Source organism: Triturus cristatus, chromosome 2_1 (assembly GCF_964204655.1).
Source record: "Triturus cristatus chromosome 2_1, aTriCri1.1, whole genome shotgun sequence".
NCBI lineage: Eukaryota > Metazoa > Chordata > Amphibia > Caudata > Salamandridae > Triturus > Triturus cristatus.
The window spans coordinates 239496976-239514804 of NC_140581.1; the positions used below are offsets into that span (position 1 = coordinate 239496976).

General features: G+C 51.8%; 1 protein-coding gene across 9 annotated transcripts in view; it reads right to left on the minus strand.

Annotated features, from left to right (window-relative positions):
* ZFR (zinc finger RNA binding protein) overlaps window positions 1–17829 on the minus strand; it is a 526018-nt gene that overhangs the window by 477734 nt on the left and 30455 nt on the right. For all 9 annotated transcript variants that reach the window (XR_014970026.1, XR_014970025.1, XM_085630635.1 and 6 more), the window contains exons 2-3: window positions 8437–8532; window positions 8210–8291 (exon numbers count right to left, since the gene is read on the minus strand). Coding sequence is in view for 7 of the 9 variants with exons in the window: in XM_085630635.1 (XP_085486761.1) it covers window positions 8210–8291; window positions 8437–8473 (119 nt within the window). In the remaining 2 variants the exon portion in view is untranslated. The remainder of the gene's footprint in view (window positions 1–8209; window positions 8292–8436; window positions 8533–17829) is intronic.

Below are 17829 nucleotides of genomic sequence, written 5' to 3' on the forward strand. Positions count from 1 at the left end.
TCACGATGCTGCAATGGTAAGCGAGCGCTCGTCCTCCAGCGGGGAATACCATCCGCTAAGCGCTGTCTTCAGGGAACCTCCTCGGATTGTCAAGCGCCGTTTCTCCAGAGGGGGATGGTCTTATAGCTGCGGTCATGTGACCGACCCCGCTTCCGGTGCTCCGCCGTTGGATGTTCCGAGGTCTTCTGGGACTTGTAGTCGGCCTTAGGAGTGCGCTCCTTTGCCGCGCTGTTAGATACCCCCGGGTGGCGCCGATCTGCTGTCTGGAAGCCACATGGCTCGCGAGGATCATGACAAGTATCCACCGCAGAGGATGACATCCGCCATCTCCAGGACCAGGTTCGGGAGCTGACCACCCACTCTAAGGAGCTACATCGCCGTGTCGAAGACACAGAAAACCGCGCTTGGCGCAGCAACCTGCGCCTGGTGGGTTTCCCGGAGGGGGTCGAATCGGGCCGGGTGGATGACTTTATGGAACGCTGGTTCCGATCCTGGATGCCGGCGGACAGCCTCTCTGCTTCGTTCGTGGTGGAGAGGGCTCATCGCGCCCTGGCCCCCAGGCCCCCTGGGGCGCCCCCCCGGCCATTCACCCTCAAACTCTTGAATTTCAGAGACAGAGACGCCATTCTCCGCGAGGCCCGGCGCACTGACACCCTCCACTACTAAAACCACAAAATTATGATCTTCCCGGACTACACTCGCGAAGTTCAAGAACTGCGCCGCTCCTACACTGAAGTGAAGCAGAAGATGCGTTCTTTGGGCCTCCAGTACCAGCTCCAGTTTCCGGCCCGCCTCCGGGTCATCTTCCAGCACAAGACATTGTTCTTCGACACGCCACGAGCGGCCTGGTCCTGGCTGACGGAGGAGCATCCTCTGCACCGCTCTGGGCGCGGCTCGCCTGCGGGTGTGCAGGGGGGACGGGGGAGGCCCCGGACATCGAAGACCCGCCGGCGGCACCGCACGTTACCCCGGGAGCGCACAGCGGAGGAGGTGATCACCACTCGCTCTGGGGGACGGCCGCGCCGGGGGTCGAGAGCATCTTCTGCCTCCTCGACTACGCCCGCCAGTCCCGCAGCTGACGGGCGACAGGCCGTGTCGCCCCGGCTTACGGGCCCTGCGACCCACCTTGGTGGATACTTCAGACCTCTCACGCAGTCCTGCCATTTGACTCTCTGTGTTTCTTTGGGGGGGTGGGGGGGGTGCCCAGGCGGGGGCTGGAGTGCTCCGCTGTTAATGTTGCTCTTGGCCAGGGCAGGTGAATCAGGCTTGATTTCCGTTGTACCAGGGGTCCACTAGTGCTCAAGCCCGAGCGTTCTAGCTTGGCGGTTCTTTCACTTGGTTCGGGCGACAGATGCTTCTGTTTTCGAAGTATAGGGTGGGGGGTGGGGGTTTGGGGTTGGTTTGTTTCTTCCTCATGGGGAAGGTTTTGTTGATGGGGGGGTTACTCCTTCTTTGTTGTTGTGCCAAGGCATCTTGTACTCTTTGACCTGCTCTTCTGCCAGATGTCCCGCTGTCCCTTCCTTGTAGGGGCGTGCCCAGCCGCGCCTCCAATGGCCCCCTCTTCGGTCCTGGACTATGACTGACCCACCTGTTCCTAGGGCCGCCGTGCGTGTACTGTCCTGGAACGTTAATGGTCTTCTAGACCGTTTTAAGCGCATGGCGGTCCTCAAATATGCGCAACGCGCGGAGATTGATGTGCTCCTCCTCCAAGAGACTCACCTTCTGGGCAATAATTGTCCTTTTCTGTCCCGCTATGGTTATGACAGGGTGTGGCACTCCGGTTTTGCACGGGGGTCCCGAGGGGTAGCTATCCTGCTCCGCAAATCCTTTCCCTTCGTCCTGACCCAGGTGCGCTTGGACCCCCTGGGCATGGTGGTGGTGGTGGTATGTGGTACTCTGGAAGGGCGACCCCTCACCCTGATGTCCCTCTACGCGGCTCCCTCCCTCCTGTCGTCGGCCCTCTCTTACGCCGGGGACCTCCTCCCGAAGCTTCCGGCGTGTTCTCTTATCCTTGGCGGGGATTTTAATGCGGTCTACGCGCCCCATCTGGACTCGACGGGTTCGGTATCCCTGGCCCGCGTCACTCGGGCAAAGCAGCTTTCGACCTGGGCCGAATCTCAGGGCCTCTGTGATGTTTGGAGGATCTGGCACCCGCGGGCTCGCCAGTACACCCACACGTCGGCGGCACATCACTCCCATGCCCGGATCGACCTCATCTTCGTCCCATCTACCGACTGTGCCGGAGTGCAGGATGCGCGCATTCTCCCGAGGGGCCTCTCGGACCACTCGCCGGTGCTCCTGGCCCCCCCCCCCCCTCTCTGCCCGTCCAATGTGGCGTTTGAACGCTTGGTTCCTCCACGACAAGGCTTTTCGGAGGGTGATCGGTGGCGAGATAGCCGATTATTACTCTCACAACGCGGGCTCCCCTGCTGTCCTGTGGGAGGCCGGCAAGGCGACTATTCGGGGGGCCGCTAAGGGGCATCTGCAACGGCAACGGCGAGCTCAATCCCAGAAACTCGCGGATTGCAAAGCTCAAGCCTTGGAACTGGAGCGCAACCTGGGGGAGTTGGGAGACAGCACCCGGTCGCGTCGCTTGGCCTTCCTGCGGGAAGAAATTCGCCTACACTCCCTGGAGGCGGCAAAGACGTTGTGGCGCTCCTCGGTGGCCCGGGTATACGGCTGGGGGGACAAAAACGGCACTCTTCTCCACCGGCTGGCTACTTACCCTCGGGCAGGCAGGATTATTCCAGCCATCGCGGACTCTGCGGGCGGCCTCCACACGGCCTCGGTGGCGATGGCCCAGGCGTTCGCTGGCTATTACTCCCGGCTGTACCGACGCCGGCCGTCCACGCTCTCCCTGGAGGAGTTGCTGGGGACGAATGGAACGGTGCTCAAGCGGCTGCTGCCCGAGGTTTCAGAGACCCTCGATTCACCTATCGAGCTGCAGGAGATCGAGACCGCGATCAGCCGCCTGGCGCCCGGGAAAACCCCGGGACCTGATGGGTTCCCTCAGGAATACTACGCTCACTATCGGGAGACACTGGCCCCGAGGCTTCTGGACCTTTTTGCGGACGCGGAGGAGAAGGGTTCGTTCCGGCCCGAGACGGACACAGCAACCATAGTTGTCCTCCCTAAGACGCAGCTCCCTTCAGAGTCCTGCTCGGATTACCGACCGATATCCCTTATCAACACCGAGCTCAAAATCTATGCCACGGTCCTCGCGCAGCGGCTGCGCCCATCTCTTGCCTCCCTGGTCCACCCGGACCAATGTGGATTCATGCCGGAACGGGGGACCAGACACTGCCTGCGGCGCCTGCACCTCGCTCTAGCGCACCGCAGCCGCCTCTCCCCCTATCTGGCCCTCCTGCTGGTCGACTTTGAAAAGGCCTTCGACTCAGTGGGGTGGGAGTACCTGGGCGAGGTCCTGGAGCATATGGGCTTCGGCCCCCCAGTTCCGTGCCATGGTTGCGGTCCTATACGCGAGCCCGCGGGCCCGTGTTTTAGTCAACGGAGCTCTATCCCGCCCGTTTCCCATAGATCGTGGAACGCGCCAGGGATGTCCGTTCTCACCCCTCCTTTTCGCTCTGGCCATGGAGCCCCTGGCGGTCTTGATTCGCTCGGATCCCGCTCTTCGCGGGTGGGACTGGCCAGGTATGACCCCCGATAAGATCGCCCTGTATGCGGACGACGTCCTCCTCTATCTCTCTGATCCAGCGACCTCGGGGCCCCGGGTCCGCCGGATCCTCCGTCGGTTTGGCCAAGCGTCGGGTCTTCACCTGAACCCTAAAAAAATCCGTTCTAGTCCCGCTACACCCGTCACGGGACTGTTTCGACTGGCAATCGGACATTCCCCTCCGGAGACTCTCCTTTAAATACCTGGGGATCTGAGTCACCCTCCTTCCGGAACTCTGCTGGGCCCTCAATGTGGCTCCCATAGTCAACAAAACCAGATCGGATATGCTCCGGTGGCAGACACTCCCATTGAATCCGTTGGGGAGAGTCGCCCTTTATAAGATGATGATCCTCCCCAAGTTTCTGTACATGCTACAAAACACCCCGTGCTCCTTTCCGCGCCCGTGGTTCCGGGAACTGGATAAGATGGTGGTCAAATTCCTCTGGGGCGGCGGCAGGCCCCGGCTGGCCTTAGATCGCTGCAGGGTCCCCTCCTACGACGGCGGCCTGAGCATGACTAACCTACATCTATATTACTTGGCCACCCAGCTGCTGGTGATCCACGACTGGTTCTCGAATGGATGGAGCGATCCGGCCTACCGCCTCGAGGTGCAATGCCTCGGATTCTCCTCTATCCAAAACATGCTCTATGGAGCATCGGTCCCCCTGTCGCTCCCTGGCGTCGTGCGGGCCCCTTTTCTCGCGTGGCGTGCAGCTCTGAGGCACACTCGATGGTCGGGGATGAAAACACAGCTCACACCGCTGTGGCACGGGACATGGCTTCGGGAGGTGGTGGGACTGGCGGGTTTTCGGCAATGGGATCTCCTAGGGATCTCCACTCTAGGTGATATATGGCGGGGGAGCCACATGTGTTCCTTCCAGGTGCTTCAGACCCGCTTCTCGCTGCAGTCTTCCCAATTCTATCGCTACCTTCAGCTACGCCATGCGGTTCGGGCCCACGTCCCTCTCGACTCCAGATTGCCTTCTCATAGCCCACCTGAAGCTCAGGTGATGTTGGGGTGCCTGGGGAAGGGTGGAATATCCCGCATTTACAAATCCCTGATTAACAATACCCCGGTAGACTGGACTGGACTGAGGCAGCGATGGGAGGTCTGGGTGGGACCCCTAGATGATGCGGATTGGAGGGACGCCCTTATGGCCCCTCGATCGCTCACCACCTCCGCTAGGCTGCGGCTCATCCAGCTCTATTACCTCCACGCCGCTTACCTGACTCCGGACCGCCTCTACCGGGCGGGCCTCCGCGTGGACGCCTCCTGCGCTCGCTGTGGGGTGGCTCCAGCGGATTTCTTCCATATGGTGTGGTCTTGCTCCCGCCTGGAGGACTACTGGGCAGCGATTGAGGCCGACCTAGCGGAGGTCCTGGGATGGGAGGTCCCCCATGAGCCTAAAATGGCTCTGCTGGGCATCACGGACGGGCTGGATGGGTCCCGTAACGACAAGTATTTTATCACTACTGCCTTAATGGTAGCTAAGAGGGATATAGCGGCCGTGTGGTCACAGCCAGACCCACCTAGAAGGGCTACTTGGAGTAGAGGGGTGGATTGGTGTGCGGCCCAGGAGCGGTCGTTATACGCTGCCCGGGGCTGCCCCAAAAAATTCCGCAAGATATGGGGGAAATGGCTGGGGGGCATGGTTTGAGGGGTGGGGGGGCGGGGGATGGGGGTGGAGTCTTTACATCTGCTTGTCAATGCTTCCCTGATTGATGTTATTGATGCCATGTTCAATGCACTGTTGTGTATCATCCTTGACATTGTCCTTGATGCTGAAAATAAAAATTTGTTTATTTAAAAAAAAAAAAGATTCTTGGAGGAGGTCATCAGTGATATCATCAATTATGTCATCTGAGATCAGTGATGTCATAAATGACAAGCAGTGCATGGTGGGGGCACAAGCTATGGTTAGCTGCTCTAACTATAACTGGTGAATTTCTGTGTTTTTTCAAAACCTTAATGTTGTCACTGACATTCACCTAACTATAAAGTAACTTTAACTTTTGGTTTTTTCCAATTAATTTCTGTTTTTTTTTTTTTTTGCGTAAAGTACCATTTTATTACCATATGTAAAGCTCAACCTCACCACCGTGGACCTCATCTACCAGGTCAGTTTTTTTATTTAAAAGGGAGAGTGCCACATGATACATTGCCGGCCCTGATAAGGCCTTGGGGCCCCCATCCCCCAGGGCCGCTAGTTACAATAAAAGACGCGGACCACGCTGCCCCTCCCCCGAGCCAAATATAGCCCCCAGTGAAGCCCACCCAGAGGCCAAAATTTGCAAATAAGGGGAGGCCCCAGGCAACCCACCCCCAGCCCCACCCTCCTTCCCCTCCCTGAGCTATTAATGGCCCCCATGACCCCCATCCCCCATGGCCAGCTCACATGCTATGTCCGCTCCCATCCAGCAGTAAAATGTTCCTGCCAGCTGGGAGCAGTCTTTAGATCTGTTTCCCTGCCTGCAGTGATGCGGACAGGCAAACTGATCAAGTTAGTAGCTGCCCCCTCCAGGCAGGAGCAATGCTGGCTCCCTCTGCATGCAGGAAGCCAGCGGGGGCCCTGGGTCTCACCCTGTAGCCCCCACAAGAGTATGGTGGGTGCGGGTGCACCAGGGCACTAACCTTTCATAGTGAGGGCCTCAAGGGATGGGATACTTGGGGCCAATAACTTCACTGGGTGGGGGTGGGGGGGGCAGCGCGGTGTCCCTGTCTTTTATTATTACTAGTGGGCCTGGGCGCCCCAGGGCCTTATCAGGGTCGGCGAGGGGGGGCATGTGGCACCCTCCCCTTCAAATAAAGAAGCATTGGCATAGCCAATAGGTCTCGCCTATGGGACCGTATAAGTGTTTAGCCATGCAACAGTTGATGTTGTTGCACCAAAGATATTGTGCTGCATAAGTAAATACTTATAAGGTCCCAAAGGCGAGACCTATTGGCTATGCCAATGCTTGTTCACATGTACCACTTTACTTGCTGTGCGAGTGTGATGCACTTTCTGAGGGAAGTAGTCTTTGAGTGTCCGCATTCCTCAGTTGTAGACATAAGTTCTAATCAGGAACAAGGAGTTCAGGGGCCCCAAGTCCTATTCCAAGGTCATCCGTCTCCTCCAGAGTGCAAGTAAGCCTTTTCCCAAGCACTAAGGCTTTGTTGCTAATACGGCACCCACATTGCGCTCCTTGATCAAGCGTTGCTCCGCGAAGCATTCATCTCTAAGAGCATGGTTACTGCGGCTCTCTTCAGGTACTCCACGCTAAATCTTACTTATAGAATGGAGGCCACACGGACCAAATGCATCTTTGGACCAACAACGCTCTGTCTAGCTCGCTGCTCCCCTGAGCTTTTCTTCGGATGGTTGGCTTCTCGCCTGTGCCATGCCTGTATTCACGTCACGAAGCAGGGTTGCCACAGTACATAGGAGCAACGTCAAAAACACCCACGTGCCCAGGCAGGCGCGCAACACCCATTGGGCTCACGGGGTTCAGCCCCCCAGTCGTGTGTGTCAGCCCGGCCGAGTCAGAAAGTATTTATTAGCAACACAAAAAAAGCTTTTGCTATGGAACAGCTGACCCAACTATAACTAACCAGTAGCGGTATATAGACATATATATCTGTACACAGTTCTGTTGTCTGCCAACAACTATTGTTGTCTTTGATGATCCCTCCAAATAAATTACAGAAATCTGTTCGTATTATACTAATGTCGAATAACATAACAATTCAAACTAAAAAGTTGGTTTCCTCCAAACTCAGATCCCGGGTTAGATACTACATGAACCTCAAATACCTTTCTCCACAGCAACCTTTGAACCAACACCTTAGTTCCAAACGTATCTATAAAATTATTTGAAAAAGAAAGTCTAGACCACCTGGGTCCAACTAATGTACCTAAATAAACTACAAGTCTCATAGCATCCAAACATCTTTTGCGAATTGTCCAGTCCTCACACAGACATCTGTGATGCCATGCTGGTCAGTATTCACTCCACCACAATGGCCTGCCTAGTCGTGTAATTCTGCATGCCACTGCCCACTACATAGTACACAAAAGGACATTTTACCATATCACCTTCATTGACCCCGTCCACCCACTGTCAGCATAAAGACCTGTGTAATCTAAACTATTTTACTGTCAAAATCCTCATCTACGGTGGTGTCAACCTGCAGTTTTCACCTTGCAAGAGGAGAGATCCAGAAGATGTCAAAAGAAAAATTTGTAAATCTGCTCCCTTTGGCCTAAGGTTCTAGACTAATCAGTTGAATCTCAGACTGCCCCTCAATCAGTCCAATGCATCAGAAAATAACTTCAAGAAGCGGACTACAACTACAGCCCAATCTAAACAGAAGTTTCATCCTGCCCCACCACCCCCATCGTACCCTCATATGCATTCCATTAACATGCACTCTTGGCTCATATTCATGCCACTCTGCAAAGCAGTTTAGACAGAGATCAAGCTACTTAATTACAATCTTCAAAATCACAATGTATTGTTTCTCTAATTCCTCCAACTTAGAAAAAGATACCTTACCCATACTGAGCAGCACCACCATGAGTAAATCCAAAGTAGTTGCCAGTAGCCATTTTGGCCTCCTCACCCAGCCGGCTTGGCACTGTGATTTAGTATTCACAAGAAACACAGAAGAATGAGAAAAAAAATATATATAATGGGTCAGACATGCATATTAGCAAAAATATTATGCAAACTTTTTTAAAATGCGTAGTCATCCATTTATGAAAGACAGAGGTTAATCTCACCATAGGTGAAGGACACAACTGGGCATATTGGAATCATGAGTACGGTTTGTAGTTCACCAACGTTTATCCTCTTCTCATTAGCGGAAAATCAAACACCTGAAAAAGATGGAAAATGTTATGTTAATATTAGCATTAAGCAGCAAAAAAATTATATTTCAAATTAAATTGGCGTGTTTGTTTTTCGTTGTGTATTTAAAAACAAAAAAAGGCTTGACTCTGTACACACCCTAGCTAAATATTTAAAACTCCCAAGACCACATGTCCACAAATGTTCCACTAACACACACTCTTGTAGGCGGAGTTTGACATGTCAGTCAAACTCACTTTACTGACGTTGCCAAACACTAAAAAGTCTTTTGAAAGAGGCAAGTTGGAAAATCTGTTTCCCCTTACATTAAGAAGCCTATATCACTTTGGATTTGATGAGGTCTCACGGACATCCTGGTGACAGATTTCACATGGAGGGTTGTGGAATTCCTATAGCCCGACCCCCAGGACATATTGTTTGGGGTCAAGGACAAGAAGTTTTCTTTTTTCCCCTGGGACAAGTAGGCCCAAACCCCTACAGCACAAACCCTTTGGCTGCCAGTGTACAGTACCACATTATGGATCTGGGACGGGCATTGTCTGCAGTTAAGATAATAGTTGAGTCCATGTGTTAATGCTGTTCAAACTTGTATTTATGGTTCATTAAAGCAAAGCTTTTATTATTAGAGTGAGCGCTCTAAGTAAATGTTGTAAACTCGGGACTGAACTAGTGACAGTAGTTCCAGTATAAAAATGTGTACACACGTTTTCACAGTTTAGCAATATGGGGCTATGTATAATGCTCCCAGAATGCTCTCTGATTAGATGCAAATATTTTCAGAAGCTTGAAAGCAAGACTGATGATTCTTTGCTTTCAAAATAGAATGTTCACAAAAAAAAAGCAAATAGGAAGCATTTTGCTAAACTACTGTAAAATGTTAGGTACCATTTCTTTGCAGCATCATTTAGTAAAATGTGTTGACGTACGCTAGGATTTCTCAAAATATTCATAATGGAAAAATCAGTGTAACCAGTTTCAATAAGATCATGGGAAACAAAAATAAACAAGCATTGGCAAAGCCAAAATGTCTGAACTTGGTGGTCAACCTTTTGTTTTTGTCAATGTGTATCTTGTTTTGGCATGGTATTTGTAAAAACGTATTGGTGTGGAAGCTGCTGGCCCCTCACCATTATAACAAACATTAGCAACAGCAAAAATTGTTTTTGTCTCAAAAAGCACACATTGCCACATCAGTTCCTGGTACTGAACAAAACGACTGTCGATTATGCTCCTTGTGAAAGAACAGAATGCGGTCACTCACAATGAAGCTAGCCGATAGAGAGGGACAGAATTGTGATAAACACAAAAGGTCATGGTTAACGCCAGACCTAATTAGGGGCCTGTGAGAAGTTGGCCTGGTATATGATGCTCACTAGTTAAAGTGATCACCTTGTACCATGCCAAGCAACCCTTGTGGTGTGGTTGTAAGTCAACCTTTTCGGACTAGCTGCCCTAGTGGTAGCGTAGGCTAAGCAGTCTTTGAGGCTAAACTCGTGATGCGTGTTAAGCAGGCTGTTTTACCAATAGTAACCCCCTTTTATACCAATGAAAGGACACCACACAGATATATATTCAAAATATATATATATTTATTTCTCAAAGTAACCCCTAGTCTCTTTATGAGCACAGGAGCACAAATCGTCAAACAAGATTATCACAGAATACACAGAAGTTGCACTTTATATGGATAGGCCCTGGTGGCCACTCGAACCATATACTAAAATAGTGGTATAAGTACCACGAACAGAAAAGGGAAAAGGCCTAGGGCCTCTAGAATCGCTGGGCCTACAAGGAGCTAACGTCAGTTAGTGACCAGGAGGTCCACGGGTGGCGTGTGCAGAGCAAATAGTCACACGCGTGCTCCCATAGGTTTCAATGGGTGCGTAAAAAGTACAAAGTTACTGCAAAAGGAATCTTCCGGATGACCTAGGAACTTAAGATTTGGAACACAGGCACTAGAGATGTATTACTACACTTGGGCACCGGAGTACCAGCTTTACCTCACCCACAGGAAGCAGGTGCATAGGCCTCAAAGTGCGTCGGGTTTCTTCTATCTGTTCCGTTGAGCTTGAAGACAAAGATGCTGCAGGCGGTCGGTCCGGGAGAGATGCAGTGGACCCAAGAGTGGATCGGAGATGTTGAAGACCTGTAAGCAGAGGGGACAGTGTTCACAGTCACTAGCCAGTGACCAGCGTGGCACCAGGTGGGTACCAGGCGATGTCGGGTGCAAACAGGTGATGAGGGGTAGCTTGTCTCCGCAGCCACGTGGTCCCTGAAGGTCGACGACGTCCAGGAGTCGGCTCACGAGCTGTCCCACGCAGGCTCTCGCTGTCGGCGGTGTCGGCGACTTGATCGAAGCAAACAAGCCTTGGCAAAAGCAATTGTTGTAGGAGATGAAATAAGCTGATGGTTCTGACCAGCAAGGTCAGAGGGACTGCTCCTTTGGAGGGGAGCAAGGGCCAGTCTGGAGCAACCAGACCAGCGGTGTTTGTCGTAGATTTCGTCGCCAAGATGGCCACTAGCCAGCGGGCCAGCAACCGGTTAGGCGCGTCGAGTGGCAAAATGCAGAAGGGCCCCACGCAGATCGTGGAGATGCTGGAGGGCTCACCTTTGGTGCAGATGCTGCTCGAGGGTTGGGCTTCTCAGGACCCAAAGCACAACTTGGAGGGAGCCTCGGTTGTTGCACTTGTCAGCTTGTCGTAGTCGATCCAAGATGGCTGGCTCCACGTGTCTCGGTGCCTCCACGGGTCTCCTCTTTTCAGGGACTGTGGATCGGGCGGTGAGAGGTCTGGAGGTCCAGGTCTTGTCAGTCTCTGGGCTCGGGCTCCGGCGGGAGGCGGCGGCAAAGCAGACGGTGATTCGCTGGATGGTGCTTGCGTTAGCAAGGTGGTCACTCCCTGACCACAGGGGAGATTTTCTTCAGTCTTCTGTGCAGCAGAATGTCGAAGTTCCCGTCTTCTTCTTAGTTTCAAGTTGATTCCAGGATGTCTGAAGTCTTAGGACACAGCTCCTACCTTTATTCGGATTCTAGGGGCCGGACTACCTGCTAGGTCCCTCCCTATGGGTGGGACCAGGAAGGGGGGTGGTTACACCCCCAATCCTTTGTCCAGCTCGCCCCAGGCCCGGGACTGGTGTGCCCCAGGACCGGTTTGAACTGGCATATGCCCCGAGGCTCCTTGTGAGCCACAGGCATGTCTGGTTTCTTTCAAGCCCTACCTGACCAATACACAAAATCCTGTCTGGGGTGGTGCACGCACCTCCCCTGGCAGGAAACCCTTTGTCCACACCTCCCAAGCTGGAAGGACTCCCAGCAGCAGGAGGGCAGACTTGTGTCGGTGGTGGCAGCATCCATTTTGTGGAGCTGAGGCTATGTCTGATTTTACCCGGGTTTCAGGCACTGTACATGTCGTGTCCCTCTAGAAGGGTGGAATGCTAACCCCGTCGCCAGAATTGGCGAGGGGTTAGTATTCCAATTCGTATGACACCTTACTCGACATGTTTTGATAAAGCCAAACCAAAGATAGCATTTAACCGCGAGGTTCATAATGCACTTAAGAGTATATGGTATGACGATATCTGGAAACAGTAGAAGGAAGTTGTTCCGACCACTGCAGACAGGCTCAGCTCATGCCAGAGCACCATCTCACATGGAACCAAGCACTCTGCCTTCAGGATTGTTAAGGCCTGCCATAGGAGTGACTTATAGGTTACCAGGTGTCCCATTTAAGGTTAGGTATAGGTATACTACACCTAAGTAAGAGGTGATTACACCAACTTACCCCAGCTGAGTGATCAGCCAGTTGTGTCAGATTGTTAGGCCAAGCCTGGGGTGGCATAATACATGCTGCAGCCCTTGGCAGGCCTTGGGTACACCAATGCCCTGGGTACCTAGTGTACACTGGTACAGGGGCTGACAGGGTGATCCACTTCCAATTGGTTATGCACCTAGGGTGCATAGTTTTAATTTAGTAGAGAGAACAGCAGGCTGGGGGTCTGATTGGCAGGCCCACAGCCTCAATATGTCAAAAACCAGTGAAGCAAAAAGCAAAAATTTGGGGTGACCATAGGATAGCAGACCCTACTCTCCTACACAACCCCCCCCCAAACGCTGGGACATTAAACTAGCCTTGACCAGTCTCGTCTTCATGTCCTAAGTGGAAGTACCTGGAGAGACCATCTGCATTCCCATGGTCAGTACCTGGCCGGTGCTCCACTGTAAAGTCCATCCCCTGTAGGGAAATGGACCACCTAAGCAGTTTGGGGTTTTCACCCTTCATCTGATTTAGCCACAAGAGGGGCTTATGGTCGGTCTGAATCTTGAAGTGAGTGCCAAACAAGTATGGCCTCAGCTTCTTCAGGGCCCACACCACAGCAAAGGCCTCCCTCTCAATAGCTGACCAATTCTTCTCTCTGGGGGTCAACCTTCTGCTAATAAAAGCAATGGGTTGGTCTTGACCATCTACATTAAGTTGTGACAGCACAGCTCCCACACCCAACTCAGAAGCATCTGTTTGGACAATAAACTCTTTGGAGTAGTCAGGACTCTTCAGGATAGGTGCAGAGCACATGGCCTCCTTCAGGTCATCAAATGCCTTTTGACAGCTTACTGTCCACTGAACCTTTTTGGGCATCTTCTTGGATGTCAGATCATTAAGAGGAGTCACAATGGACCCATAGTTCTTAACAAACTTCCTGTAATACCCAGTCAAGCCCAAGAAAGCTCGAACTTGAGTCTGGGTGGTTGGAGGGGACCAATCCTTGATGGACTGTATCTTACTCTCCAGTGGTTGAACTTGGCCCCCACCTACAAGGTGGCCCAAATACACAACCTTACTCTGCCCTATCTGGCACTTAGTAGCCTTGATAGTGAGGCCTGCCCTTTGCAGAGCCTCAAGAGCCTTCTTCAGGTGGATCAGGTGATCCTCCCAGGTGGAACTAAAGACAGCAATGTCATCAAGATATGCTGCGCAAAAGTCATCCAACCCAGTAAGGACTTGGTTCACCAGCCTTTGGAAGGTGGCAGGTGCATTCTTCAGACCAAAGGGCATCACCACAAACTGATAATGCCCACCTGGGGTTGAGAATGCTGTTTTGGCCTTAGACTCCTCAGCTAATCTGATTTGCCAATAGCCAGCTGTCAAGTCAAATGTGCTCAAAAACTTTGCAGAAGCTAGTTTGTCTATGAGCTCATCTGCCCTTGGAATAGGGTGTGCATCTGTCCTGGTGACAGCATTGAGTCCTCTGTAGTCCACACAGAACCTCATCTCTCTCTTGCCATCTTTGGTGTGAGGTTTGGGGACCAGAACCACTGGGCTAGCCCAGGGGCTCTCTGAGGGTTCAATGACACCTAATTCCAGCATTTTATGTACCTCAGCCTTTATACAGTCCCTGACGTGGTCAGGTTGTCTGTAAAGTTTGTTCTTTACAGGCAGACTGTCACCAGTGTCCACAACATGGGTACACCAGTCAGTTTGACTAGGTATCAAGGAAAACATATGTGAAAATGATTGTAGAACCTGTCTACATTCAGTCTGCTGATGGGCAGTGAGGTTGCCTCCAAGGGTCACTCCTTCAACTGAGCCATCCTCAGGGTTCTGAGACAACAGGTCTGGGAGAGGGTCACTCTCTTCCTCCTGTCCCTCATCTGTAGCCATGAGCAAGCCCATGTCTGCCCTGTCAACATATGCTTTAAGCCTGTTAACATGGAGTACCCTGTGGGGACTCCTGGGAGTTCCTAGGTCCACCAAGTAGGTGACCTCTCCCTTCTTTTCCAGGATTGTATGGGGTCCAGACCATCTGTCTTGGAGTGCTGCTGGGGCCACTGGCTCCAACACCCATACCTTCTGTCCTGGCTGATACTCAACCAAGACAGCCTTTTGGTCATGCCAAGCTTTCTGTAAGGCCTGGCTTGCCTCAAGGTTTTTAGATGCCTTCTCCATATACTCAGCCATCCTGGAGCGGAGACCAAGTACATAGTCCACTATGTCTAGCTTAGGCTTTTTGAGAGGTAACTCCCATCCTTCCTTCACCAAACACAGTGGGCCTCTCACAGGGTGCCCAAACAACAATTCAAAGGGGCTGTAGCCAACTCCTTTTTGTGGGACCTCTCTGTAAGCAAACAGAAGGCAGGGTAGAAGGATATCCCATCTTCGCCTGAGCTTTTCAGGTAATCCTTTGATCATACCCTTTAGGGTCTTGTTGAATCTCTCAACAAGCCCATTGCATTGTGGGTGATAAGGGGTGGTGAACTTGTAGTTGACACCACATTCCTTCCACATAGCTGTCAAGTATCCTGACATAAAGTTGGTACCTCTGTCAGATACTACCTCCTTAGGAAACCCCACTCTGGAGAATACTCCCAGCAGGGCCCTGGCCACAACAGGTGCTGTAGTGGTCCTAAGGGGAATTGCCTCTGGATACCTGGTGGCATGATCCACTACCACCAGTATAAATCTGTGCCCAGATGCAGTGGGAGGATCCATGGGACCCACTATGTCTATTCCCACTCTTTCAAAGGGAACCCCCACCACAGGTAGTGGTATCAGGGGGGCCTTTGTTGTGCCACCTGATTTGCCACTGGCTTGGCAGGTAACACAGGAGCGACAAAACTCCTTTGTATCTTCATTCATATGAGGCCAGTGAAAGTGAGGGACAAGTCTGTCCCAGGTCTTGTTCTGGCCTAGGTGTCCTGCTAAAGGAATATCATGGGCCAAGGTAAGGAGGAAGCCCCTAAATTGCAGAGGTATAACCAACCTCCTGGTTGCACCAGGCTTGGGGTCTCTAGCCTCTGAATAAAGGAGCCCTTCATCCCAATACACTTTATGGGTACCTTGAGCATTCCCAGCAGCCTCAGCAGCAGCCAGCTGTCTGAGGGGTTCAAGAGAGGGACAGGATAACTGAGCCTGCCTCAAGTCAGCCCTTGAAGGTCCCCCTGTCCCCAGAAACTCAACCTGGTCAGGTTCAAGCTCTTCAGGGACAGTTCCTTCAGGGTCCTCTAGATCAGCTTCCTGGGAAGGCTGATCATCACTCTGAGGCAGGGGGGAAGGCACAGCCTTGACCCTCCTGTTCTTCTTCTTGGTAGGTGCTTGGTCCATTGTTCCAGGATCCAAGACCTTTGGTTCAGTGAGGCACTTTTTGGCCTGTGACCTGGTCACAGCAAGGACATGTGATGATATACCTAACATCTCTGCATGAGTCCTGTACTCCACTTCTGACCATAGAGAACTCTCTAGGTCATTGCCCAACAAACATTCTACTGGGACGTCTGCACTAACCACAACCCTTTTGAGGCCAGTTACCCCTCCCCATGAGAAGTTAACAACTGCCACACTATGTGAAGTAGTGGCATTGCTGGCATTGGTCACCAGGTAGTTCTCACCTGGTATGTACTGTCCAGGATCCACAAAGCCTGGTGTCACCATAGTGACACTGGCACATGTGTCCCTGTAGGCTTGAGCCACTTTGTCATTAATTAAAGGGGTCTGTCTGTACTTGCCCAGGTTACTGGGGCTCACAGTCAGGGACAAATCAATGTCCCCATCACAGATCAAGACTGCCTGTGTCAGGGTTCTGTCTAAGTCAGAATCTCCTTCAGTTCCCATAGTGATTCCCACTACACCCTTTGTCTGGGGACCAACACTGCTAACAGTAGTACTGGGCGCAGGTGCCTTAGGGGCAACAGTGTTGGGGGCTCCACCCTTTTTGCAATCACTAGTCCAGTGAGTTGTATTTTTACAATGATTGCACCAGGGTTTCTTTTGACCTTCTTTCTTCTTTTTGGACTGTTGGGACCCACCCTCCTTAGTAGTAGTTTGGGGCCCTGTTGAAGACTTCTGGTCTTTAGGTTTCTGATCTCCACCCTTTTGGTCTGTTTTCTTCTGATCACCCCCTTGGCCCTGGTTCTGGTTCTTTTGCTTAACCCTGGTTCTGACCCATTTGTCTGCCTTCTTTCCCAATTCTTGGGGAGAGGTCAGATCAGAGTCAACCAAGTGTTGATGCAGTTGCTGGTTTTGACAGTTATTTAAAATCTGTTCTCTCATCATCAAATTATACAATCCTGTAAAATCAGATACCTTACTTCCCAGCAACCAACCCTCCAAAGCCTTAGTGGCACATTCAATGTATTCAGACCAGTCCTGAGTCTGTGTCTTTTGGGTGTCTCTGAACATTAACCTGTACTGCTCAGTGGTTAAGCCTAACCCATCAACTAGAACACTCTTCAGGACTCTGTAGTTTCTGACATCCTCTTCTCTAACAGTGAGGAGTCTGTCTCTGCCTCTTCCTTCAAAGGAGAGCCAGAGGATTGCTGCCCACTGGTCTTCAGGAACCTGCTGTACTTTGCAGGCCCTCTCAAGAGCAGTTATCCACTTGTGGATGTCATCCCCACTTTTGTAGGGGGGCACAACCTTAGACAGGTTTCTATTATCGAAAACCCTATCTTTGTCCTTAGGGACAATGCTGCCACCAGTGGGTATAGACCCACTCTCTCTAGGTTGCCTAGCCTTGTTCAGTTTTTCTTCCATCAGGGCTACTTCTAGCTCCTGCTTCCTGATCCTCAGCTGGGCTTCCTGCATTCTGGCCTCATGTTCCCTCCTCTGAGGGGTGGTCATCCTTTTCCTGGAGTGACCTTGAGAGCCTCTAGAGCCATGGGAAGCATTGGAGTCACCTGAGCGATTCCTTTGCCTTCCAAGCCCTGTGTTAAGTCCACTGGGGAGATCCAGTGGGGTGAACCCACTGTCAGTCCCCAATAGCCTTAGTTTAGCTGGGCCAAGTATAACACTTGGCACCGGGCTAGTTCTCCCTTCATCCTCACTACTGTCAGTATCCTTTTCACTCTCATCCTCTGTGGTAGGCATCCCATCTAAGGGGTGACTATTGGAAAGGGGTACCTCAGTGGCATCTTCAGAAGGGGGGCCTCCTGTTCCTGACCCTAAGGGGGCTAACTGGGAAGCTTTCTTGAGTGCTCTCTGATTCTCATCATTCTGTAAGAGCTCTCTGAGCTCAGCAGAGTTTGGGTTCTTGGGCTGTTTAAGGCCTCTAAGAGTTGCCAAATGCCTGAGCTCATTCTGATTAAGGGTAGCAAAGCTGGATGGTGCCCTCTGGGGGTCACTCTCAACAGAGATGGGTACAGTGGACCCCTCTGCCCCGGCCATTGCTCTTAAGTGTGGGTGGATGTGTTGCAATCTACCTACACTTGGGTTTACCTACTAAACCTATCTAGTAGTTGTAGTCAGGGTGTGCTACTCCCTTTGCTCTACAACAACTAAGTTCAGTAGAACTTATGTATATCTAATCTTGTTTTATAT